Here is a 27,647-nt window from a genome sequence, read left to right on the forward strand (position 1 = left end):
TTCAAAGTAGCTTTACATAAGGTGCATGTCTGTATTAATTTAGGGTAATCTGTTTTCAGAGGTGACCGTGTCCAAGTAATGTATTTCAAAAATGTACATATACAAATCACGCAGTTAGCTAACAATGTATAATTTAAGGCAGAAACAATGAGCTCATTAAAGTAATCATTACGATAAGGTAATATATGTAAAATTTAGCATTGGTTAATTTATTGACACTATCATCAAAAGGTGTATCTGTTATTTAATAGCCTGACGTGGTCATACTCAATTCTAGTCAGAATATGAGTCTGATACTGCTCCATTGGGCTGTGATTATGGGGCGTGTTTCAACCGAACCAGGAAAGACATCAATTGGATAGACCTACAACTAATCAGAGCAACGGAGCGACACATAACGTTAGTTGTCAAATGTCACCAGAACTCGACTGCACTGTGTTGCCAAGTCTGCGGTTTTCCCAAGCGTTGTTTTCCATGTCCGTGGTTTGAAGCGACCTCAATTATGTAATGTATAGACCCAGGAATGCAAATTTTAGCAGGCGACCTTGCCAAAGTAACACACATTTTAACCCCCAAACACCCTTTTTTAATTTTTTGTTAAAAAATGTGTTGTAAAAAATAATTAAAATTAAAAAGAGATTTTAAGGATACACAGAGCACTTACCAACATGATCATTTCTGAGAGAAATAGTGAAGGTGAATGCATACAAAGAAGATTAGAACAAATTCAACCCAAGCGCCTGTGATGACGTGGATGATTACATTACTGTTTATCATCTGTCCATCATTGTCTAAAGCCCGCCCAGATGATTTTATTGGTCTGAACAGTTTCTGATAAAGTGTTGTCATTTATGTTGTACAAGGTTGTTGTTTACTACTATATACAGAACATCCCTGTAGACGGGGTCAATCCATTTAACACAGAGATTTATCACACCTAGACAACAAGATAAACGTTAGATTAGGATAGAAAAAGCACTGATTATGTTTTTTAATACGTTCCTTATTCTCACTAAGGCTGCAAGGCTTTATTTGATCAAACATACAGTAAAAACTGTAATAATTTGACATATTATTACAATTTAAAACGTCAAATATTTAAAAGTTATTTTTGAAATTTTCATTCTAATGTGCTGATTTGGTGCTCAAGAAACCTTTCTCATTATACATTTAGTAAATCTGTGCTATTCAATATTTTTGTGTAGACCAATACTGTTGTTTATCATTCCTTGATGAAAAGAAAGCTAAAAATATAAAATATCTTTTGTAATGGCTCTGTCTCTTCTGATCAATTTACTGAAACTCTTACTGACCTCAAACTTTTAAATGGTAGTGTATTTAAAATTAATACATATGCAGATTTTTTAATAAGAAATGTGTTTTTCTGAGCTGTTTATAGACATTGATGCTAATGCGCTCTCTTGTGCATTTGTGTGTTTTAGAACACATTCTGGTTTGGTCTGGGAGGATGCTGTATGTTACTCATTCCCAGCATCATCATGTCGGTAAAACTTGCCAAATTCTACCGCAGGATGGACACTGAGGACGTCTATGATGAGTGAGTTAACACCACAAGATCACGCTACCTGTCATATGTGAAGTGAAAAATGGCCTTATAAAATGCTTCAAGCTTTTTCTAATCAACTACACCGAAAATCTTGTATCGAGATTCAAGAATGATTTTCACACCGCAAGTGTTTGCATCAACCTTGTTTCCTTCTTTGAAGAGTCATCTTAAAGCTCAGCTTGTCCTCAGCTTCCACTCTTAATTTCTGTATTTTCCATCTGTTCATGTTCTGATAACCGACCACTTCTTTCCTTTTTCTCATCTTTTCATCAATTTCTTCATTTAATTTCAGTTTTTTTTAACTTTTCATCTTATCATTGCACCTTTCAAACCTTCAGCACTATCTTTATATATTTTTTAACTCTGTGAACTGTTCACTTCCATTCATACATCTCAAGTTCATGTTACATGCAGTTGATGTTTACATTTATATTCACTGTTTTACAGTAGTATGGATGTTGTCAGTGGTTTTCATAGTGAGCCTTTATATGGCATAAGCAACCCCGTGATGAGCAGGTAGAGTTTATTCCACCTCTTCATCTCTATGCATGCTGAAATCATCAGTCGTAGCTGAGTGTCTATAGAAGTCAACTGTGTGCATGGATGTTTTTATGTGTGTACAAATAGGCCTATGTACTGTACTATGGACCATTTCACAGACTGTGATGGATTTCCACAATTAGCGTCTTTCATACTGTACATTATAATAATTGCCTTAATGCACTTTAGCAAAACTCTAGTCAGGGTTTTAGTGTTTCTTTTTAATTGAATTTAGCTTTGAACAAAAAATAGCATAGATGTTCGTAATCGTATTGTCATTGGCCAAAGCAAGAAATGGATGTCATGTAACGATCAGCATAGTTTTATGTGAGCGGATCCCTACTTTTTTTGATTGATTTATCTGTCATAATTAAGGGCCAAGCACCAAATGTGCAATGTCACCTATTGTATCCGTTGGCGTTCTTTTTTTTCTTTCATTTCTTTCTCTGCTGTGGAATGCAAATTAAATTTGGCACACAGAAAGAGGACACTTCCAACATTAACTACAGAAAATTTGGTGTCTATAGATCAAACTCTCTTGTCCAAAGTTTCACTCATGTTTACGCAATTAAGTTTTGAACCACAAGGATTAGAAACTTTTCCCGCCAAAAAAACCCCAATTTTTCAAACTCCTCCTCCTAGATAGTTTGTCCAATTTTCATGAAAATTGGTACATGTCATCACAAGCATGACCTGAGGCTACATGAAGCGTTTCATCACAGCACCACCTACTACTAAGATATTAAAAATATATACAGTGAGGAAAATAAATATTTGAACACCCAGCTATTTTGCAAGTTTTCCCAATAAGAAATCATGGAGGGGTCTGAAATTGTCATAATAGGTGAATGTCCACTGTGAGAGACATCATTTAAAAAAAATCCAGAAATCACAACGTATGATTTTTTAACTATTTATTTGTATAATACAGCTGCAAATAAGTATTTGAACACCTGAGAAAATCAATGTTAATATTTGGTACAGTTGCCTTTGTTTGCAATTACAGAGGTCAAACATTCCCTGTAGTTTTTCACCAGGTTTGCACACACTGCAGGAGGGATTTTGGCCCACTCCTCCACACAGATCTTCTCTAGATCAGTCAGGTTTCTGGCCTGTTGCTGAGAAACACAGAGTTTAAGCTCTCTCCAAAGATTCTCTATTGGTTTAGGTCTGGAGACTGGTTAGGCCACACCAGAACCTTGATATGCTTCTTACAGAGCCACTCCTTGGTTATCCTGGCTGTGTGCTTCGGGTCATTGTCATGTTGGAAGACCCAGCCTCGACCCATCTTCAATGCTCTAACTGAACCGAAAATCTCGCAATACATGGCCCCGGTCATCCTCTCCTTAAAGCTACACTGTGTGATATTTTTCCCCATCTAGCGGTGAAAAGGTGTATGACCATCTAGGGAATAATAGTTTCTGTTCCTCTCAATTCTGATTTAGTTTTAACTCCTACGGTGGCCAATTTAGTCCAAGATTAACATGGCAATCCCCCTCTTCACATTCGACACGGTGCTTCGAGTGTTAAAACGCGAAATGCGAAGCTTGAATTTCTGGGTATGTCCCTCTTTGGCTAATATACTTTCAAGATGGAGGGGCAACATGGCGACCAGCATTCAAACCCCTTACCCGTATGTATTTTCAATGGCATATTATAAACTTACGAGAATACTTTATAACTTAAAAGAAGTAAATATACATTAATGAGCACATATATTTTTGAAAGTACTAAGTGATTTTAGCTAAGAATAAACTAAAAAAGTTACACCGTGTAGCTTTAATACAGTGCAGTCGCCCTGTCCCATGTGCAGAAAAACACCCCTAAAGCATGATGCTACCACCCCCATACTTCACAGTAGGGATGGTATTTTTGGCATGCTACTCATCATTCTTCTTTCTCCAAACACGTTTAGTGGAATTATGACCAATACATTCTATTTTGGTCTCATTTGACCCTGTGACTTTCTCATAGGCACGATGCCCTAAAGTATATTGAGTTGACTGAAAGCCATAGACCAGATGTTGATAGTGAGTGGCAAAAAAAATTTGGTTATTTTTTATATGCTCATAAATGCAAATGTCTATAACTTTTCTATAATAAAATGAGAGATTTTCACCAAATTTGACACACTTGTGTACGAAGGCATTCTGATGACACACAAAAAAAGTGATGGGTCTGCATTACTTGGGGGCGCTATTATTAAACAAAACATGACATTGGCTCTATACAACTCAATTAATTTATGTGGGTGTTCAACCTTTTTTCTTAAAATGATCTTCAAATGTCTTTACTCATTTTTGCAGTTGGTGGTCTGCTGCCAACTTCTTTGTTTGCTTCTGTTGTGCTTGGCCCCGATAATTGCTGCTTGCAGCTAGCCTGACAAGCCAGACCCACATCAAGATGTTTGGTCTGGAAACTCACCATAGACAGGGCTCAATCCGAGGGGCGGGATAAACGGTTGTCTTTCAAACTCCCTCTGCACGCGATAGGATAGCGCTACACCAACCAGAGCAACGAAGGTGAAGCAGAGCTTGTTGACAGATTAAACATTCGCTGTTTCCGGTCAGCAAAACTCCGAACACAACTTCCCTTTTTAAGAATGACTTCAGTGCCGCTCTTTATTCTTTTCTCAGAGAAAAGCTTAACTCCAAGTATTCCAGAGTCGCGGTCAAAGCTGATTCGAAAGACCGCCGCCGTTCACCAGTTTCAGTGTTTACTAGAGGCACGCAAACGCAACTCGACCGTCGTCATTATGGCCCCGCCCACCGACTCTATACACGATGTGATTGGCCCGGCAAGAGTTAGGGGAATACAGCTCAGAAGGGTATTGAGAGTTGCTAGACGACACTTGCGGGCAGATTAAATTTGCTGCCGCTAGGGTGAGTCTAGATTTCTAGGCTAGCTTGCAGCTATATTCAATTAGGAAACCTTAGTAAATAAATGCATGCAAATATTGAATAGTGTAATAGTAATGACATTCGTTTCTCAGCATGCATCTCTATCCATGTATATCGGCTGCGTCCGAAAACGTATTCAGCTGACTTGTTGCCTCACTGCCCTATCAGGCAATAATTTTTCCAGGCTGCATTTGTTGCACGAAGATACCTCACAAAAGTGATTTCAGACAGACTTCTGAGGCAGTATAAAGTTTTAATGATATACAGCAAAATAAAGAGAGCTTTAGTGAAAACTAAGCAAATATTTAATTACTAGTAATTTCTCACAAATGACAAACGTTGGTCACAGAAATGTACATTTACACACACACACTGACCACCAAATGCAACTTTCAGACGCCATCTTTGTTTTTAGCTCACTGTCATAGAATAGAACACACAGGATTGTGGGATATCAAAGTGAACAAAACATCTATGTTGCTTTCAAAAATTGATCAGATGAAGGTATTTCAGGAAACAGGTAGTAAAGCTAACATCGGATTCGGACATATCTTGATGCCTTCCTAACTTGCAATGCATCTACTAAAGGCAGCATTTTTCGGTTTCGGAAGCAGCCATACTCTGCATGACAGTTTTCTGTGCTTTTTTGGAGCTAAACTAAAGATTCCAATTTTTTTGTTCATCTGTCCAAATTATACTGCCATTCCAAACTTTCCAAGCTCAAAATGTTTATTCATAAGGAACCTATATTTTTTTTCAGCTATCCATCCTATGATACAATGAGGTGGTATCCTCGGGCCTCAGCCCCCCCGAGACAGCCTGACTGGTGACACAAATTCACACACACATACATACTTTCACACGGGGTTTGCAGCCGTACATGCAGCCTACAGGTACAAAACCTTTCAACAGTTTATCTGTTCGTCCATTCGTTTTTCTCTTTTCATTATGTCCATACGTCTCCTCTACAAACACATTTGTTCACATTCCTCTTGTGTCTTTTACTCCTGACGTCTGAATTGTCCAAACTTGAATTTTTCTCACTTTGGTTCATTCATTCCTTTTCATCTTTCCATCTTTTCTCTGCAACGTTCCATGCTTTTCTCTGCATATTCTAACAAGAATTAAGAATTAGTCCATGTTCTTAGTCATGTACATGACTCATAAAGTTACTTAAGGACTGCCACTTTTTCTGCCACTGGTGTAACATTCCTTCTTCACCGAAATCATTTGTGTTGTCACTGATCTTTCACATGTGTTTTCCAGTAACATGTCTCACTCTTTATGTAGCATTGCATGACTTCCTATCATTCCTCCACCTTTGATATATACGTTTTCACCTTACTCTTCATCTTTGTATTAAATAAGTAATTAGAAGCACTGTCCTTTTTTTGAAGTCTTAGTGAATGCTACTTCTTTTTCTTTTGCAGTGGTGCTGAGAACTGGAGCTAAAAGAGTTTAGCAAGGTAAGGCAATCACATTTTGTCGCATGTTACATTATCTCTTAAGCTTTTAAGGCATAAATCTATTTTTTTTTCTCTAAATTTCTTTGTTTTTCTTTTGTTTTTAGTCAGGGATTGTCTTTATGTCAAATTCTGAGGACGACAATCGAAGACAGGAAAAAAGGGAAAATGTTTATTCCAGTTTCTAACAATAAAAACATTCTCAGACCTTAACTGAAGAATTTCAATCATATTCTACATACAATTCATCATACATGATAAACAGCAATGTGTTCTTTTTTACACTTTCAACAAGTTTTTGAAAGTTTTGTATGTATTTTGTTAATATTTTATAAAACACCCTTTAGGCATAATTGTGGGTAAATCTAGATTTTGTACAGGTCTTTTTAAAATTTTAAGGCGATATAAAGGGGCAAAAAAGGTCTGTGATATCAGTCTGTGCACTGTGATGTTGTATTGATGGCTCTTGATTATGAAACCATGAAATGGTGTTTGATGGTCAAACCAGATTTTGAAGTATTTACAGTAGACACGTGAAGTACTTCATTTATCAAGTTATCTTTTGTGAAATGTTACTTTTTTCTACATTGTATTGTTCAATGAATGAATCAAGTATTAGTTTCAGAAACGTTTCTTAGTAAAAGAAAACCTATTTGCTAAAGGTATGTTAAATGCACTGGAAAAGGCTCAATGTCTTTAAAGACATCTTATCTGAAGCCAAAAGACTGATTGTTCCTGTATGTTTGCAATGTCAGTACTTTTGATACTATTACACCACCACTAAAAACAAAGGTAACTCTTTATTTTAGTGTCCTTGTTACACGTTACATGTACTTACTACAGTAATAACAGTAAATTCAGCACAATCACATGCAGCTAACCCTAAATCCAGTCCTATACCGAACCATAACCCTATGGTAAGTACATGTGATTCATTAATATTACGCAGTACTTAAATGTATAATTACACTGTAACAAGGACACCTTAAAATAAAGTGTAACCAAAACAAATTAATATTCTAGATCAGTTAATCTTAAGCAAAGATTTTTGTTTCTGTTGTATTTCTGTTTTTTCTTCTTCTTTTGAATGTCTTGCATATTTTTTGTGTCCACATCAAAATAATGAAAATAGTTTAATAATTGTGTAATTTCTTAATGCATGTCTCAAAACAGCATACAGTGGTCATACAATTCTACGTAGTTCTCTACTGTACAAACCAAATGCTTTTCTTATATTCCAAAAGGGTCTGTGAATGAAATTCAAACTGTTAAATTCCAAATATGTTACATCTATTACTTTCCACAAACTCAAGCATCTCTCTCATGGCCTTTGTTCTTTGGCAGTGGTACTGTACAGATTTCCAAGGTCTTGTCACCCATGTGTACAAAGTGTTTTGTTTTTTCCGTGTGTGACATGACAGGGTAACATGGGATCTCACTGCAACATGGAGGCTATGTGAAAGTTACAATAAAATAATCAGCTTAAAATGGTTGTGGTGTGTTTTGATAAAGGTACAAATATAAAGTCATTTTAAGAAAGGATTACTGTATGCCTAAAAGCTCTAGTGGCACGGACATGGTTCCAATTTTCTTCTTTTTGTGTTCCACGAAATAAAGTCCTTTACTACAAATGTAATGTTTTATGTCAGAAAAAAATCTAAGTGAATGGATCACAAATGTATTTTAGCAGTCAATTCAGTTCATTTAATAACAATATGTAAGACCAGCGGTTATATCATAACAGTTATCAATCCATCAATTTAACGATATGTGCAAATAATAGTTTTATGTCAAATATAATCATGTTCATGTGCATACATTTACAAAGAATATGTGTAGTTGAATGCTTTTATCAGGAATTATCTATTTACTCTATTTGAATCATGTATATACAAACATAGAATAGCTAATGAAAGAAGACTGTCAGGAATAGACTTGTTTTCCATGTAGTCGTTTTCCATTAGTGTCATTAAATATTCATAGTGGATGAATATTTGTGTATATTTGTTCATAGTGGATGTGTTCGTATGCACCTCTGAATCCCGCAGCATCACTCTCTCCGCCCCTTTCATTTAGCGGTGCTGTAATTCAGCTGCTGACGTTCAGTTCCTCCTGTAGTCTTTGTATGGCATCTGCCATGAGTTTGCATGCAGGCTTGTGCTTGGGCCAGTGTTTCACCTGACACTCTCTACAGAGAAATAGAATTATTAACAATCATATAATCCTGAACAAATACTGACAAAGCTAAAACATGAAAGGGCAATTATAATTGATTACTCTGTCCTTCACCTAGTTTATAAATTAAGGACATTAGTATAGTAATGAACTGATTATTTGCATAAAGGGGTCAAATCTATAATTTTTTTTGTCAATTTGGTCAGAAAAACCGACGTGTGTTGCTTTACCTGTTGCAATACCACTCTCCCTGACAGCGGGAGCAGCGTTTTACACCCGTTCTTCCACAGGCTCCACACTTGGGTTTGTCTGGGATTAGATTCTCCATCACATCCAAATTATATGTTTGAGCCAACCTAATCAGGAGGGAGCAGATAAACAATTCTACCATGACAACTCTCAGAAGATTTCTTATCATCAACTATACAGGTGGAGCTGGGAAAGCTGGAAGGTTTCAGAGGAACTCTGAAGTGTGCTGCAAACTGCTGTAGTAAACGCTAACCAGTTATTTTAATGCACAGCAGCAAGCTTATTGGCTGCAGATAAGACAGGAACCAATCAGAATGTGCCATGTGGTAAACAATGAAAATGTTTGAAAATGATGAGATTGCATTAAAGGTAACACACACAGTTTCTCTTGATCTTAGTAATAAAACCAATCTCTTGATAATCTTGAGTACCTATAGAGTAGTATTGCATCTTTTATATGTCCTTTTTAGTTTTATCATATTTATAAAAGAAAGATATGCTGTACACTCTTAGAAGAAAAGGTTCTAGAACCTTAAAAGTTATATCAGCGCTACGTAGTTGGAACCCCTAAAAGGTTCACTGCAAAAAAAGCTTTTCTTACTTAGTATTTTTGTCTTGTTTCTAGTCCAAACATCTACACCATTCTTAAAACAAGAAGTATTTACTAGACAAGCTAAAGTAATTGTCTTATTTTGGGAAAAAATAACTCAAAATGAAGAGAGTTTTTGCTAAGATAAGTGCATTGTTTTTTTTGTTTTTTTGCAGTGTTCTATATAGAACCCCTTTTAAGTGCCAAAAGGGTTCTTTCTTGTCATTATAGAACCCTTTTAGCATAAAAGTGTCTTTGAAGTATACTCAACTATCTATATATAACCTTTTAAGGGTTCCAAATACGTAGCGCCAATAGAACCTTTTCTTCTAAGAGTGTACAGTCGTTCCGAAAACAGCCGAACACGTGGAGGTGTTTTCTCATCCGAGAGAAGTTCCCATAAAAGGAATTCTGCCATTAATGACATCATACAGGGCCAAAATTTTAGTGTATTTGCCACAGAAATACTAGCCTAGAAATCTAGACGCACCCTAGCGGCAGCAAATTTAATTTGCCCGCAAGTGTGGTCTAGCAACTCTCAATTCTTATCTGAGCTGTATTCCTCAGAATCTGGACGGCCCAATCACATCGTGTAGGTAGGCTATAGAGTCGGCGGGCGGGGCCATAATGACGACGGCCGAGTTGCGTTTGCGTGCTTCTAGTAAACACAGAAACTGGCGAACGGCGGCAGTCTTTCGAATCAGCTCTGCCCGCGCCTCCGGAAGACTTGGAGTTAAGCTTTTCTCTGAGAAAAGAACAAAGAACGGCACTGAAGTCATTCTTAAAAAGGGAAGATGTGTTCGGGGTTTAGCCGACCGGATACGGTGAATGTTTAATCAGTCAGCGAGCTCCCCTTCACCGTCATTGCTCCGGTTGGTGTACCGCTATCCTATCGCGTGCAGAGGGAGTTTGAAAGACAACCGTTTATCCCGCCCCTCGGATTGAGCCCTGTCTATGGTGAGTTTCCAGACCAAACATCTTGATGTGGGTCTGGCTTGTCAGGCTACAGAAATACGTCATCCGTCATACAATTTTTTAAAATATATTTATTTTGGCCATTTTTTAGCCTGAGAATCCCACTCTTTGACAGTGTAAATAAGTCAGAAATCATGACTATTATATAATGAGTTAAGGACCCATAAGCCTGCACCATCTCAAGTTTCATGACAGAACTTGGTATTTAAACAGGAAATATGCATACTGTTACACTAACATTTTATAACTGCACCTCATCTTCTCGTCCCTTAAAATAGAAATGTCCAGATACACATCACTCAATTCTCACCTGCTAGCTTGCTCTCTTAATTCACTTTCAGAGGGGTCAAAAACATGTGTCACTTGGAATTTAGCGATGGCTTTCCACTTGCTGCTGTTCTCCATTACAATATTATTCCATATCTCTGGCACCTAAATGAATGAGAAAAGTGTTTTATTTTTGTTAATTTTGCCAAATTAGGACCAAATGGACGTTACCATCTACTGTTCAAAAGTTATGGTCAGTGATATTTGTTTTTGATGTCATTGAAGTCTGCTATGCTCACCAAGGCTGCATTTATTTGATCAAAAATACAGTAAAACAGTAATATAATAACAATTTAAAATGGTTTCCATTTAAATACATTTTAAAATGAATTTTATTCCTGTGATGGTAAAGCTGAATTTTCAGCTGGAAATACCAGTATGCTGATTTGATGCTCAATAATTTTTTTTTTTTTACTATTGTCAATGTTTAAACCAGTTCTGCTACTAAATGTATGCATCTTTTTCAGGATTCTTTGATGAATAGAAAATATGAATTTTTGTAAGTATGAATTTTTCTTTTCTTTGATGAATAGAAAGCAGAACTGGTTTAAACAGCGTTTATTTGAAATAGAATTTACAGTGTAACAACGACACAGTCTTACAATTGTATATGCTTGATGTATACTATCTATGCTGAATAAAAGTATTAATTTACTTTAAAAATATATTACTGACCCCAAACTTTTGATCCGTATATGCGTGCATTTGCTGGATTACCTGTTCCAGGATTAGATCTTTTTTAGGGGCCGCTGGATCTGTGACAGCAAGTTGACTGAGGAATTGCTTGAGATCAATTAGGTTCGGTAACTGATCTATCACAACCTCTGTCAAAAACCCACAAAGCTGCACACAGAGTCATATAAAGAAATACAGTATAAAGATAAATAACTGGTATTAAATGAATCATATGTGTCAAAGAACATGTACATATCCAGAGAGTGTAAGAGCTTTTAGGCTATGAGTAAATGTATAATTCAGAATGGAATTAAAGTGGGATAATTGCCTCTTCTTTCGATATTTTGTGGTTCAGAAATATATTATTAAACTGGTATTGTCTCAATATTGCCCGTATTTTTATATACAGTACACCTATTTAAAACACAGCAAGAATGCTACAATGGCTTAGCCAGCAATGATATTTCCCTGACTATGTATAGTCTTACCTTCATAAGTTGTGCTTTGTTAAAGCTATTGAAATCATATTTTCTTTGGCAGTCTGGTTTGAGCATGAGGTTCAGTAAAGCCATCCACACCTGGCCATCATGTTTATTTAACTTTAGCTGATCTTCAGGCAGGACGGGCCTCCACTTCCCCTCTGTGTATTTCTCCAGTCCACCTACATGGGTGAAAAAGTCTATGCAGTCAAAAAATGTTACCTACCAATCCTACCTTAAAGAAATATTTCACCCCAAAATGAAAATGATCCCATGATTTTCTCACCCTCAAGCCATCCTAGTTACATATGACTCTTCTATCCGCTGAACACAATCAGAGTTATATTAAATAATAACCTGCCTCTTCCCAGCTTTGTAATTTAACGTTTTTGAAGCTACAAAAAACACATACATCCATTATAAAAGTAATCCACACGACTCCAGGGGGTTAACAAATGCCTTTAGAAGCGAAGTGATGGGTTTTTGTAAGAAAAATATCCATTTTTAAAACTTTATAAACCATAATCACTGGCTTCCGGCAGCGTCCATATGCGCATTCGCGAGAGGCATCTATTCTCACCTAAACTTACGATACGCCTACATCATAACATAATATATCAAGTCAAAGGTCCCCCTTCAGCCAATTGGAGACATATCCAGCAGCAGCCCCGCGGCCAGTGTTGGGTAAGTTACTCTAAAAAATAATTAATTACTAGTTATAATTACATCTTTAATAGTGTAATTCAAAAGACTGTACAAATTACTCTCTCCAAAAAGTATTTAATTACTAATTACTTTCTACATCCTATATCAACCTCGAGTTAAGCGAATTAAAGTTAGACATGAAATAAATAATATAAAACTACATTACAAATTACTCTTATTAACTGACCAAAGTATTACAAATGTGAGAAGGACGCATAAAACATGCATTTTAAAGTGGTTAATTCCACTATTGTATTATATATATAATTATATTTAGCATTTAGTTCAATTACATCAGTAGTAACTGTAATTAAATTACAGAAAAAAATAAGAGTAATCCCTTGCTTTACTTTTTCAAGGGAAAAGTAATTAAATTACAGTAACAAATTACTTAGAGCAACTACACCCAACACTGCCCGCAGCACACCAGTTTCAGAACACCAGTTTCAGAACACCATCCACAGAACCGGAAGTTTGCGGCGCTACCCATACACCGGTACGTTGTTTTCAAATGGTTTTTTAATCGGATCAATGTCTACAGTTTTTGACAATAATACTTTTAAATAAAGTTACTTTTCAATTCATATCCTTGAACAAGAGAAACGTGCATTTAAGCCAGTGAGATGTGAACAGAAGCATAAAGGAGAATATGTTGTGTGTGATATTTCTGTCATGATACGCATGTGGTGGTGAACGAATATTAAATCTGTTCACTGTTCACTGCATTTGACAAAAGATATGATATTTGGGAAAAAAAGGTATTTGTCTTAATATTAGATAATTATCAATTAATAAAACATTATTTTTGTTTTCAGGGATGAAAACACTTTCATCTTTTCAAGCATTTCACGTTTTATCATTAAAGCTTATTTTGCATTTGTCAAAATATATTATTTGTCTTAATATTAAATAATTATTCATTAATAAAACGTATTAATTTCGTTTTCAGGGATGAAAACACTTTAATCTTTTCACGTATTTCTGCAGAAATCCCATGATATGGGCTTAAGTCACAAGTTTTTGTTTTTTAAGATTACTTTTTTGCATGTTTTTAGTGTTTATTATGTACCGTTTAGATTCGTTTTAAACCTATTATTTTAGAACTATTTTATATATTTCCTGTTTGTTTTCTTTCAGAGAAACATGTTTCACTTTACAGCCTTGTATTAAATTATTTGTATGTGACATTTGAAAAATAGAAATGTCACATTCACTGTCTATTATTTTCAATCGAAATAATACCATTGAATATCGAGTCAAATGGGAAACACTTTATAACATGTTAGGAATGTATTAGGCCTAATATATTTTTAAAATAATCAAAAAGTTGTAGTATTGTTGAAGTTACAATAAACAGTGTTGGTGCATTAACATTAAATCTCAGTAATTATTTGTAACAACATGAATGTGAACGAAACAATATCATGTATAATACTAATATATCTATAGTCAAATGGGAAACACTTTACAACATGTAATACATTTATTCAAACTTTTTAAATAAAAACTATATAGTTATAGCCAGTCTCCATGAAGTATAAACTACTGTCTTTGTATTCACTGATATTAAGCATGATCAATATAGCCTGGTTTTACCAGACTCTCGTACATTTCATTTGTACATAGAGTCTGGTCACTCTCCATTGACAAGGGTTTATTTCCGCGAAGGCGGGTACTCTGTTGAAGTTTAAAACTATTGGATCTGCCCTGAGCCACTCTGGATCTGCCATAACCAATCGCTATCGTTTGGTCGTGATGTCATGCGCCCTTCGCCTGTTTCACTCATGGAAATCCGACAAAATAAAAGTGCACATGTGCATGCCACCTCAGTAATAAAACTCTAGGATAAAACCTAAAACTCGTGCATTCGGATTGTGATTTATTCACGCCACGGTGGAGAGGAGAGTTTTGTGATCGGGAACGCGGCGCTCACGTGGTCCGTAACATCATTGTATGCTGTAAATAAAATGTCATATGCTTGGTATTATAATAAATGCTGCTGTAAATAACGGACCAATTCAAATGTTTAAGTGCTTTTATTTTAATTTGTTTGATCGGTGATGAAATATATTGCTCTTCTAAATACTTGCCAGCATTTTAAGGAAATACAAGTCTAGAAATGCATCCTAATAACAGCAAAGCAACCGTATGGTGTTCTGCAGTGGTCAAAAATGATTACAAACAGTGAATTTTGAAGTGATATATTGTTGAAAACTCAGAGATGTGGATTCGGACAGCTGTTACATCAACACGACCTTGCGTTTGTCAAAAGCAGTAGGTAACTCGGCCGGGGATTTTTACACGGGTGGTGAGAGACGGACGGCAATAAAATAACTGACCAGTCCCTGTAACTTAAATGATGGCAATACCTTCCGACCCCACAAGAAACAGTTAACGTTACCCAGGGCCGGCTCTAGCTCTTTGGTTGCCCTAGGCGAGATGGAGTTTTGCGCCCCCCACCCCTCCAACCCACCCCACTCACTTTTATCGTCTCTATTCTAATTCAGCACGTCTGTTTTCCTAGGCCTACCCCTAACCGAGATGCACTTATTATTAAACACGTTCGACGCTTTATTTCCACTTTTCAAACATTTTCTCACTTTTTATTGAAAATAAATGCCTTTCCGATCTGATATGTGATGGGAAAAGGGAATAGAGCGAATGTGGTAAAAGGCAGGATCGAACCTCGATCAATCTACATCAAATCTTGATGCCATGCGTCATACCACTACACTACAGCCACTGTGAGGTATTTAGTGAACACAGCATATTTCTGTTTAATGTAAATAATATGGTATCTATCGTTAGGCTGCTCCAGTAAAAAAAAAAAAAAAAAAAAAACGAGAGGCCGTATTTATTTCCTTCCGACGCCCACGTAGAGAGCGTTATTCATATTCATAACGAACTGGACTTTTGATATTTAAATGACATCCATGTAGGTTATTGTAGATTATTGTCAGTGAAGTTATGTTTGCAATACGTATAGTAATTATGTAGAAAACTAGCAAGTGATAGCTTGGTGACAATATTAATAATATTTATAAAATAAATATTAGTTGATAAGATTGATACTAAGTAATTTTATTTTGTTTGACAACTTATTGGCTGAGATAAGAAGACTAACCTCTATACTGGGCTTTCTTTCAATTTTCTTCCTTTCTCTTTTTCTCTTTTTCCTTCCCTGTGCATCCGCGGGTTTAGACGCCTCATTTTTGATGAACGCGCAAGATGAGCACTTGCCTGACCTAACGCCTGAACTAATAATCAATAATCACCATCAATTCAATCCAATAATCAGGTTGATAAGTAATTAAACGTGTGGCTGAGGGGGCGCCCTATGATGATCATGTTTCATGAACATTATGTTGTATTTCGCTTGTTCCGATTATATGCTTAATGGGAAGTAATGGGCGGCACTAGTCTAGAGCGCGCTCGCGCCCCTAACACAATTGTCGCCCTAGGCGACCGCCTAGCTCGCCTATAGCAAACGCCGGCCCTGACGTTACCGTCCGAATAGCTTCAGCCAACTCCTTCATCACTAACGAAGCGATCTGGAAAATCAAACTTTTCCCGAATTTACCCTGTTGGAGGGCCACAACATCATGGCCACCAACAAACCCCAGCAAAGACTGTTATTGCTCCGGCTTTAACTTCTGAAAATTCTGCAGCGGTGCCACAATGCAATGAATGGTTTAGTTTGCATCTTTCTCCTTTTAAAATGTTGATCATTGTACATCATGACAAGTATATTATATGAACAGAAAAGTGACTTCATTTAAAAGTATTGTTGTTCAATATTGTAGACATCGATCCGATCAAAATCCATGTGAAAACAGCTTATATTTGACAAAAGAAATTTACATATATGGATAGTGCACCTAAGACTGTTTAAGCCCCTCACTTCCGGTTCTGTGGATGTGGTTCTGAAACTGCTGTTCTGTAACTGGTGTGCTGCGGGGCTGCAGCTGGATACTATTGGCCAGATGAGGATGACTATTTTGTATCCTTACAATACTTGTGTGAATACTTATGTCACATTCCTTGTTCTGCATTGCTGCTACGATCTATGCACTTTTCACTCACACACTTGTCAATGATGTGACAAAGTAAAGAAGTAGTAGGAACTCGACTCTATCATGGATTACTTTTATGATGGATGGATAAGTTTTTTTTTTTGGAGCTTCAAAAACTCGGGCACTATTTATTGACATTACAAAGCTGGAAAGAGCCAGGTTATAAGGTCATATACACTTAGGATGGCTTTAGAGTAAGTAAATTATAGAATCATTTTTTGGGTGAACAATTCCTTTAACAAATGTTGCTGCCCATACTTAATAATAATAATAATAATAGATTTTATTTATAATGCACTTTTCATTCCGAAGAATCTCAAAGTGCAACAAGGGGGGGGGGGGGGGGGATAACAAAAAATGAATAACAAGTAAAAATATAGAATACTACAAACAATCAACCAACACAGAAAACAGAACAGAAACAGAGCTGATGGTGAACAGAAACAGAGCTGATGGTGGACAGAAACAGAGCTGATGGTGGACAGAAAACAGCTGATGGTGGAAGTCTCTGTTAGCTCCGCAGCACACTGTGGTCCACTCCATGTTTCAGATTTCTCCCAGCGGCAGTGTCCCGATGACATCGCCGAGGCACGACAGCTGAAGACCAGATGATGGGTCTTCTTCATGATGATTCAAACGATGGGGATCGCTGCAGCACCATGCAGGAGGCAGAACATTCCTCTGGGCACTTCTGTGGACACACCGGGGCCGGCGCAGATGTCCAAGCCGCTCCACGGTCGCAATGCAGGACGGAACAGCAGAACTTCCCAACATCATGCCGGACGCCGACGACGAGAGCCCGGATGACGCTAGCCCGGTGCAAACTTCAGCCACCATGCAGCTTAAGCCCAAGGGAGACCACCAGTGAGCACCCGCGGCGAGAAACATCAAATGTCCTCCAAACCAGAAACCAACCGCAGCAATTCAAACGTAAACATTAGAGAAGCGGTTGAAAACGGCGAAACGACGAACAACGTCCTCTCAGTGGCTGCCAGCAATCAGCAACAGTCCCAATTGTAGCTCTGACTGTTAGACTAGTCACAAACATAAGGACATAAAATAAAATGTAAATCTAATAGTACATTAACATGATTTGTTGTGGGTGGAGAAGCGGCGAACAGACAACGCCAGCGTCCTCTCCCCCACGTTGTAATGACGTACTTGTCTGAAGCTTGTTTCCACCATGAAATAAAAATTAAAAAAGGTAATTGCTATTTTTAACTAACAATTCTGACTTTTTTTCACAATTGCATGTTTATCTCACAATTAGAATTTCCGACGATTTGAGCTATATTATTGCAATTTTGAGAAAAAAGTCGAGATTTAAACTTGCAATGGTGAGTTATAATGTCTAAATCACAAGATATTGACTTGCAATTGCAAGAAACCTGGATTTGCAAGAAATTCAGAATTACCTTTAATTTTTAATTCTGTGTGCTGCTCATGCAACTATTTAATAGCCTGACAAACCAGACCCACATCAAGATGTTTGGTCTGGAAAATCACCATTGACAGGGCTCAATCCGAGGGGCGGGATAAACGGTCGCCTATAAACTCCCTCTGCACACAATTGTATTGCGCTACAACCAACCAGAGCGACGTGAAGCGGAGTTAGTTGATAGATTAAACATTCACCGTATCCGGTCGGCAAAACTCCGAACACATCCTCCCTTCTTAAGAATGACTTCAGGTCCGTTTTTTGTTCTTTTCTCAGAGAAAAGCTTAAGTCTTCCAGAGTCATGGCCAAAGCTGATTCGAAAGGCAGCCGTTCGCCTGCTTCTGTATTTACTAGAAGCACACAAGCACTACTCTGCCGTCACTTTGTTAAGCCCCACCCACCGACTCTATACACGATGTGATTGGCCCGACCAGAGTTTGGTTTTTACAGCTCAGAACTGTATTGAGAGTTGCTAGATGACACTCGCGGCAGATTAGATTTTCTGCCGCTAGCGTGCGTCTAGATTTTTAGGCTGACTAACTATTTGATTCATTCCTATGTGACGTTGTGTAAAGCTTGCCTGAGTGAACACAAAGGAGGATGGAGCTTAATATATAGGGTCAGTTGCTGGTGTTCTGTAATTTGATTCCTATGTATTCTGATTCTGAGAGGTTCTTGAATGAAAAAGAAAATAAATATATGATCATGCATATGCTTGAAACACACTAACCTCTGTTCCAGGGGCAATGTTCCACCAGCTGAACCAGCACACAGGGCATATTATGAGTGCACAGCATCCTCGACAGCACACTCAAACTCAAACTACATAAAACAGGGGAAATTTCAGCATTCATATGCATTTAAACATATATAATTTCTAATTTAATTTCTAATTTATTTGTATCTATGTGTACAATACATACACATAGATACAAATGTGTATGTATTGTACACATACATACACATTTGTATCTAAATAAAATAAAATGTAGATACAAATGTGTATGTACAAATGTGTATCTAATAAAATCAGTAAATATAATTTCTAATTTATTTGTATCTATGTGTATTTTTTAGTGAAGGGGAGTCGACTCCAAAAGAGTTGATCCCTCGACCCTGAATAGCCCCAGAGTCGGGGCCGACTCTAGTACAGAAATTGACTCTCTGTGTCGACTCTGTTGCTGTGTCCAAATCGCTCTTGTTTACTGAATTTCTCATCTTAAGGGCATGGCAGTTAAGTGCACTATAACCAAGGAGTGATGAAATGAAGCGAGCCGCGAGGTAAAACACTGACGTAGCAAACAGACCAAGATATACAGAGAGCTGTCGCAGAAACTTTGTCTCACACATTTATCTGAGTGCTTACTTTAGAATTAGGAAACAATCACAGCGACTTTAGTTTGTAATTATAGGCTTCCTCCATGCTAGCTTTAGTTTAATTGACGGTATATATTAATGCAATAAATATAGATTTGGTTTCCCATGGAACCATTGTGTTCATTAAACTAACCATAAATCACAAAAAACTCCCATCAAGAAAAAAAACATTAATAAGTGTGCATTATTTTTTTTATAGTATCTTTAACTCACCTTTTAAGACGATGATTGTGCGTTTAGCGCCATATCACTCGACAACAGTTTTTTGTGTAACTTTTCCTGTGTAAAATTATGTATTGGCAACAGAAACGTTGATAGCCACGAAAGTCATCGCTAAATTGGACTAATTTGGACGGCCACATTAAAAGTGTGTGGTTTTAATAAGAGGATTTTAAGACTTTGTGTCGGGGGGAAATAATTGAAGTGTGTAACAACTCAATTTTATCTGATTTCTAACCCTGTTTTGATGTAAAGTAAATGGAGTCGAGGAGCCGATTCTATAGACTCCCACAGTGGGAGTCGGAATTCGAAGTTGACTCCAAAAAACCTGGAATCGAACACCTCTATCATTTTTATAATTTGTTTTATGTAAAATGTTTAATATTGTCTCTTTAAATAACCAGTAGTTGTAATACTTCTCAATGTGATCGGTGATTGAGCACAGTACTGACAGAGCCTTGATAGAGAGGTCAAACTCCAGCATGTCACTTTGTCTTTGCAGATCCTGTAACAAACATTGCACAAGTTCTGGTAAATCTAATGTGAATTACGCTTTTCATAATGAGTTCAATTAACATTTGGTGTAATGCTCAAAACGTTACATGCACATTTTTGGTAAAAAGGTTCGTTCACACCATGAACAAAAACTATAAACTATAAAGATAATTATAACAATAACTATATTAGCATCCACACCAGCGGGTGATAATGTTCTGTTTATTTTGAGGGCTATTCTAAAATGTTGCAGTTGTGCATCTGTCATGTTCAAGCTCTTAAAAGCAGGATCCCCAATTAGTCAATTCTGATGTAAAATCTCTGTTCTGTTATATTAGCAACCTAGCCTTTCTGAAATTGATTGCAGCGAATATCGTTTATCGTTCTAGTTGTGGTATGAATGCTATTCTTTTATATTAAGAACATTTTTAGAACAATATCTTATAGTTATAGAGTTATAGACCTGGTGTTATTTACCTGCACAGATTCCGTGTCTAACAGCTGTGTGTGTTTAATTCTGTCTTCAGTTAGGATCTCTCCAGAGACAGAACGTCCTGCCAGAAGTGTGAGTTTGCGATGACAGTAATCGACTAAATCAAGCACACTATCACCGGCAGCTTCACTGGACTCCTGCATGTGTAACACACATCAAAATGTATGCATCATATTACTACCATATCATAATTTGATCTTAGTTTCTAGTCCATCTACTTTAGGTGCAAACAATTAAATCAATTATTGAAAAATAAATGAATATGTGCTTACCTTGTGGTACATAATCGTCTCAAGCAGGTTTATAATGGTAGCTTCATGGTGAATCTGAAATTAGGAGAAAATGAAAGGACTCAAAGAGACTGGAAGAATATGTATTATTTAAATAACAGCCTAGCATGGTTTTGAAATCTAGGTCATTTGAAGCTGAGTCCACTTACCACCATGTAGAGTAGAAACGTACTCTTTGGATTAAAGTCCTGGAGTTTGCAAATTATGGGTAACACTTTATGTTTCCAGACTTCTGTAAGTATCATTGCATGTACCAGTGTGGGTATCTGGAAAAGGGTAATTTATATGTTTTCATAGGTGTATGCAAAAGCTTTTTCAAAATGCTTAAGTGGGAGTATGGTAAGATGTGCCAGTGGGAAAGTTGATCAATGATTAAGTGATGATTGAGCACAACACACACACACACACACACACACACACACACACACACACACACACACACACGCGCGCACACACACACATTCAATTTGGGGGCAGCAGTATTGATATTATCGAGAAAAAAAACTCTTGCTCACCTAGGCTGCATTTGTTTGATAAAAAAATTATACTTAAAACAGTAATGCTGTGAAATATTATTACAATTTAAAATAATTATTTTATAAGCTGAGTTTTTAGCAGCCATTACTCCAATATTCAGTGTCACATTATCCTTTAGAAATTATTCTAATATGCTGATTTGGTGTTCAAGAAACATATCATTATTATTATCCATTTTGAAAACGTATGTAGTCTACCGCGATATAGTTAGTGGAAAACAAGATATTCTTAAGATAATATATATATATACAATAAAAGATTCTTTTGTAACAGTCTTTATAGCTAATAAATTTCTTTCAATACTATTTCCATTTATTATTATGAAATATATAATAATAAACACAGGAAAGTAACAATAAATGTTAATTTAATGCATGAAGTTGGCACATTAACCCACTTTCCCCCCAACAAATTAGACCAATAAATAATCAATTAAGTTAACTTACCTTTCCAAGAGAAACAAAGAGGTCTTTTATGAATTCCTCCTGGTTGGCACTGGCATTCAGAACAGCTTGCATATTCAGCTTCTCAATGAATTCATGTTGGCGAAACCACCTTTACACACAAACACAAAATAGTAATAATGGCATGGGAATTCTACATGAATGTTTTGTCTTAGTTTACCGTTACTTTTATATAAGATATTCACGTACTTTGGGCTTCCGATATCACGCAGTGACATCTTCTCTAGACTTTGAATGTATCCTTCAACTTCTCCGTGTAGAAGTAACGTTACTGAATCCATCGTTTTTTAATGTCCTCCGCTGTCGAATATGAACAACCAGGTTTTAAACTTGTTGGCCACTGCTTTCTTCTACTACTAACGTTACAACCTTACTAACAATCAGCCAGGATAACATAACACCTTCCGCTTCGTCACTATGGTTACAGGTACACACTAAGTGCGGAAGTGAATGAGTGCTTGCCTTGAATTCAAGAGAAGATTATGAGAGAAGAGAATTGTATTTCAATGTAAACATTTAGGAATTCAACAAATACATGTTCTCTATTGTTAGTTTTTTATACAGGCCCAACTTCTAAGGTTTATATTAAACCAGAAAACCATGTAGGCCTAAAAAATAAACACATCAGCAATAAGCTCTTTATAAAATCTTCCATGTTTCAATGTAGCATTTCGTCGTGGGCAATGTGTAGACAACAAGTTTCCAACATGTACAAAGACCACATTATTATTATTATTATTATTATTATTATTATTATTATTATTATTATTATTATTATTATTATTATTATTATTATTTTATTATTGTATTATTATTATTTTTAAGATTTGCTGCTATAAATTCCATAGCATCATAGAATAGCCTATGCCTATTATTCAAAAATAAAACAGCTCATAACCAGCATGTAAAGATGTGTTTGACCTCCTGAAATTGATGAAATTACAATTTTCTGCATTTTAAAAATTTCACTGACTTATTTCTTTATTTACTTTTTTCTTTGACATTTTTTAATTTTCCTAAATATGGAAGTCTAAATCACTCAACCAAACCCCTTCTGTTATATGGTCTTCTCTTTACTCTTTAAGACATTTACCATCAGCAGCATTTTCATTTTTAATGCTGAAACAGTACATTATTTCCTGTTATAAAGTAAAGAATACAATAAGCATAATCCTACTTCATAATTGGCTGTAGCATTTTAGCTAAAAATCGTTCCAAACTTCTTTGTGTTATAGGCTAAATGTTTACTAAGTCTGACTAAAGGGGTCAACAGACATGAAAGCTGGAGTGACCACCCAGAAACAGAGAGTGAACACCCTCACATTTAGTCTAAAATGGGAAGTGCATTTCAAAAACATGGTCCAAACCATACAACAAGCACTAATCTCATTTGATTTATACCAGAAATTATTATATTGATATTATCTGTGAAAGATTCTCTTAATGAGTAAATACTGTTTATATTTATATTAAACTCCCCATGTAGTGGCAGATGTTACTAAAATAATTACTAGCTATACAGCCTGCATGGCAAGCTACCGTTTAAATATAAAGTAATCCATGATCGCTCTGGTGGACAGAAAATAAATCATCCTTGTTGAGTTGCTGCATTTTGTTTAACAAGTTTATTACAATTCTAGAAAACATTTAAAGTAGGCCTAGCAGCAGTTGTGAAGTATCAATAGTAGTTGTAGGAGTTAAAAGTTACAGCATTTGTTTGTTGTAAGGTAATATGTGGGTGTCATGATACACACACAAAACCCTTCCTTCGACACTCACTTTTTCTTCTATTTCTAATATTTAGCTGTTCTCTACTAAAGGTAGAGACAGCTCTTTTTATTGACTGTCTTTGTTTGAAATTCAGAATTTCCCATGACTCCTCATTAACCACAGTATAGTACATGTAGACTTCACGTAATCCAGACACTAACCGCATTGAAGGTGAGGTCGACAAAACATGGGTTCCAGGTGAATTACTCTCCTTGTCTCTGCTTGAGAAACTGAAATGTCTTTCACATCAATAGTCAATAGCCCACTTATGTTAGCATGTATAATTATATAATGAAGACCATGAAGGTTCCATAAGTCTAACCACACCCATATCCCTCCTTCAAACCATCAACACACACTTGGAAAAGAAACCGAACCACAAAACCTTTACACAAAACACACAAATACCTACACAGTCTCATGGCAATTCATACCTATTTTATATTTTGGCAAAACGGGGGCTAAATCGTTTGATCTAACGCTTTCTCGATCTGCTTACACCCAACTGAGAGTTATGTTTAAGGGTGGACCTTCAGGCTTACGTTTTGTTCTTAAAATTTTTATATTTTCATGATTCAGATTGTAAAAAATCATATGAAATCACCACCTTGTAAAATAGTTATGTTGATCAGGTTGCAAAAACTGTACAAGACAGTAACGAGACCATGCATTTATAATATTAAACACCCTTGAAACCACTTACACACTGATCCCACATAGAGTAAATTGCTCATACACACACTTCTCTAAAGATTGCTACAATTAGTTCTTTCAGGCAGCTCCAGACTGGAGACTAGAGGCCCCCCAGTCTGGATGGATGTGTGCGTTCTGCCCTGCTCAAAGACCCCTTTGTGGGACTTGTATTTATAAAGCTGGCCTGCACCTTCTGCTCAGTCCCGTCTACACTTCCATCATGAGAGCCATATGCAGTGCTGCTGTCCTTCTGGTCTGCTTCATTTGGGCCATCAACGCTCAGGCTCAGAACAGCAGTAACCAGGGGAACAGCATCAACCACATCGAAAACACACAACACAGCCGACAGCAGCCGCAGCCGAAAGGAAGCATCTGGGATGAGCCCATTCGTTTCCAAACCAAAGCAAAAGATTCCTGCGCCATGGTGATCTCAGGCCAGACCAACTTCACCAAGCTGCGTGTCTCCTGCAAGAGCAAGGGCAAGTCGTACTGGTGCGATTTCCTAGGCAAACCTAACTTCTGCAGACCATACAACAGCAACCCACGGCACTTCTTCACTCAGATCATGTGGGACATGAGGAAGCTCCAAAACGCCTGCCAGGGACCACGGGTCTACAAGCCGCAGATGTGCCGCTCTGCTTCGGATGAGGTCCAAATGGTGTTCCATACCTCTTGGCCCAAAATCTCTGTTCCAAAACCTACCCAGACTTCTCAGAACCAGCAAAAGCAACAGCAGCAGGTCAAGAGCAGCATCACCCCTACCAAACCTCCCAGCCACAAGCAGCAGCCAAAACCCCAACAACCAGCCAAACCAGCCTCCAAACCAGCCAAATCTGGCGTTCCCAAGCTACAGCGAAAATCTACAAAGACCATCACAGTGAGACCCACAGTAGCAGAGGAGAGTCAAGCATCCAAGATGGCAGAGGAATACTGCTGGAAAAGTCTCCAGGGCGTCTGTGAATACTTCATTAGCTGGTTTCAGAATTAATTCATCACCCCCTTTGGTAAGCACATGGTTTCATTGTAAGTTACTAGTCGATGCTTGTAGGACTGTATACAGAAACCCTAAAAAAGCTATTAACTGTATGATGTAAAACTGTATCTGTAAATAAACTACCTTTAAGCAACTAAATCACTGATGCACAAACTGCAGGCATTTTATAAAAATGTATGAACAGCAAATACAATTCTTTGATTCAAAAGCTTTTAAGTGTGAAAAACTGCAACAGAAGTGGAAAGTAAACAGAAAGAGGGTTAGCCAAGCACAAAGCTAACTCAATAAAATATCAACTGCTGCTTACAACACTTGATGTCTTCTAGTGTTCTAGTGACTGATCACATCTACATTTTTCAGTTGGACAAATTTAACTTCTGTAAAATGATGCAGTTTACTTTACGGAAATTCAATTTGTCCGACTAAAAAAATTAGATGTTATCAGTCACTAGAAAATTTTCAATTGGGGCCTGATTTTTTTTTAACTGTGTTCCTAACCAAATTTGACCAACATATTTATGTTACACCTCTATTACCCAATTACATTTTTGGGTGAAGTAATTATACATTTTTATACATTTCTGTTCATATTTTCATCTTTTTATCCCCTATCTGCTCTCTCTAGGTAGACTTTCAGATCTGACCACCGGCCAAGTGTTTTCCCCAGGGACGTGTGTGGGTGTGTGTGTGTGTGTGTGTGTGTGTGTGTGTGTGTGTGTGTGTGTGTGTGTGTGTGTGTGTGTGTGTGTGTGTGTGTTAATGTAATTATGACCGCACTTGTGTGCTTATGTGTGTTTTTCTATGTATCAGTGCATGGGCTGTTGTTTAATAAAAACATATTTCTTAAACGGCTGTGTATGCTACAGTTTTTTATTTTTTATGCTTGCTTACTTTCATATCTGGACACAGAGTGCAATACACTCTTAAAACTAAAGGTACGCTTATGAACCATTAACATTCATGGAACTGGTTCCTTCCTCTATTTTTATTTTTAAGAGTGTACAGTAGATATCATGAGAAAAAAATGTTAGGATATATTTTTCACAATACAGTCTGAAGAATGACATGTAAATCAGAATCTAAGAATTTTGAAATAGTCTCTGTAATCTCAGCAAAAAAAAAAAAGTTACAACTAAATTATTTTGAGGGGGGGGGATCTGGTGCTGATCTAATGTGATTCTAATAAAAATTATAATACATAAATTGACCTAAATAAATACATATTACAAAACATATTACTAAAAATCGAACAATTCAAATAGATCCGAATTTTTAGAACACAAAAAAATAGAGGGGTGAAGCAAGAATGAATGTTGTCAGAACACTAGGGGGCAATGTAATGTAATTTAAAAAGACTCAAATAATGCGGTTACAAAAGCAATGTGATGAATGGTTGTTTCACAGGAAGGAAATCTGTTACCTTTGCCATTCATCTGACTGGCAGTTACTCGGTCAAACAGAGTAATTTGAGCCAATCTCAAGAGCTTACTAATGACTCGAGCAGCGGAAACATTGCATCATAAGAATGAAGACCAATGGCATCACAAGAACACTCACAGTCACAATCACAAACCTTGTATTATTGACTGTCCTTAACGGTGTCATCAAAGGCCAAGTGGCAGCATTTTGGAAATAAATTGAATGCTTTTAAAAGGCCTCCAAAAGGCTCTGTGAAGCATAATAAAATATTAGCAATTTATTTAAATGTTGCCTGTAAAAAATATCTATATATTTATATATCCGAATTCAGATTTTTCTGTATTACAGTGAATGTAGAAAAGTGCTTTAAAGCAGAATAGTGTAATTAAAGGGACAGTCCAAATTTTTTGCTTATTATGTATATTTTAACTCTGTATGACTTTCTTGCTTCTGCTGAACACAAAATTATATTTTAAAGAATGTTGGCTACTATACAAAGTCAATGAAAACTAAAACTGTTTGGTTAGCAACATTCTTCTAAGTAGTCTATCTAAGTAACGGATACTTATGGTTATGGATAGAAATGTAGTGGAGTAAAGAGTACAATATTTACCTCTCAAATGTACTTGAGTAAAGTCATGAGTACTGCCCAAAAATGATACTCGAGTAAAGTACAAATCCCTCAAAATTGTACTTTAGTATTGTACTCAAGTAAATGTACGCCGTTACTGTCCGGCTCGG

At 36.7% G+C, this 27,647-nt stretch overlaps 3 protein-coding genes across 5 annotated transcripts in view; 2 read left to right on the forward strand and 1 right to left on the reverse strand.

Moving 5' to 3' along the window:
• prom1b (prominin 1 b) overlaps window positions 1-7,769 on the forward strand; it is a 50,871-nt gene extending 43,102 nt beyond the window's left edge. Inside the window, exons 23-27 of one of the 3 annotated variants that reach the window (XM_067441717.1) lie at window positions 1,443-1,558; window positions 2,015-2,083; window positions 5,768-5,900; window positions 6,438-6,473; window positions 6,578-7,769. In XM_067441717.1, coding sequence (XP_067297818.1) covers window positions 1,443-1,558; window positions 2,015-2,083; window positions 5,768-5,837 — 255 coding nt within the window. In that variant the 3' untranslated portion in view covers window positions 5,838-5,900; window positions 6,438-6,473; window positions 6,578-7,769. The remainder of the gene's footprint in view (window positions 1-1,442; window positions 1,559-2,014; window positions 2,084-5,767; window positions 5,901-6,437; window positions 6,474-6,577) is intronic. The other 2 variants (XM_067441718.1, XM_067441719.1) reach the window with 2 other exon arrangements.
• zmynd10 (zinc finger, MYND-type containing 10) lies at window positions 6,622-22,432 on the reverse strand. The gene is made up of 12 exons (XM_067441721.1): window positions 22,220-22,432; window positions 22,013-22,121; window positions 21,179-21,295; window positions 21,012-21,065; window positions 20,724-20,876; window positions 20,168-20,256; window positions 18,886-18,977; window positions 11,949-12,121; window positions 11,503-11,628; window positions 10,769-10,890; window positions 8,876-9,001; window positions 6,622-8,658 (listed from the first exon to the last, which is right to left on the reverse strand). Exons 1-12 carry the CDS (start codon window positions 22,309-22,311, stop codon window positions 8,559-8,561), a joined length of 1,353 nt encoding a protein of 450 aa, XP_067297822.1. The 5' UTR covers window positions 22,312-22,432; the 3' UTR covers window positions 6,622-8,558.
• Window positions 22,433-24,713: 2,281 nt separating this feature from the next.
• fgfbp2b (fibroblast growth factor binding protein 2b) lies at window positions 24,714-26,154 on the forward strand. Its single transcript, XM_067442752.1, has 2 exons — window positions 24,714-25,497; window positions 26,113-26,154. Exon 1 carries the CDS (start codon window positions 24,714-24,716, stop codon window positions 25,479-25,481), a length of 768 nt encoding a protein of 255 aa, XP_067298853.1. The 3' UTR covers window positions 25,482-25,497; window positions 26,113-26,154.
• The last annotated feature ends 1,493 nt before the right edge of the window (window positions 26,155-27,647 follow it).

The sequence above is a fragment of the Pseudorasbora parva genome, chromosome 4 (assembly GCF_024679245.1).
Source record: "Pseudorasbora parva isolate DD20220531a chromosome 4, ASM2467924v1, whole genome shotgun sequence".
Classification (NCBI taxonomy): Eukaryota; Metazoa; Chordata; class Actinopteri; order Cypriniformes; family Gobionidae; genus Pseudorasbora; species Pseudorasbora parva.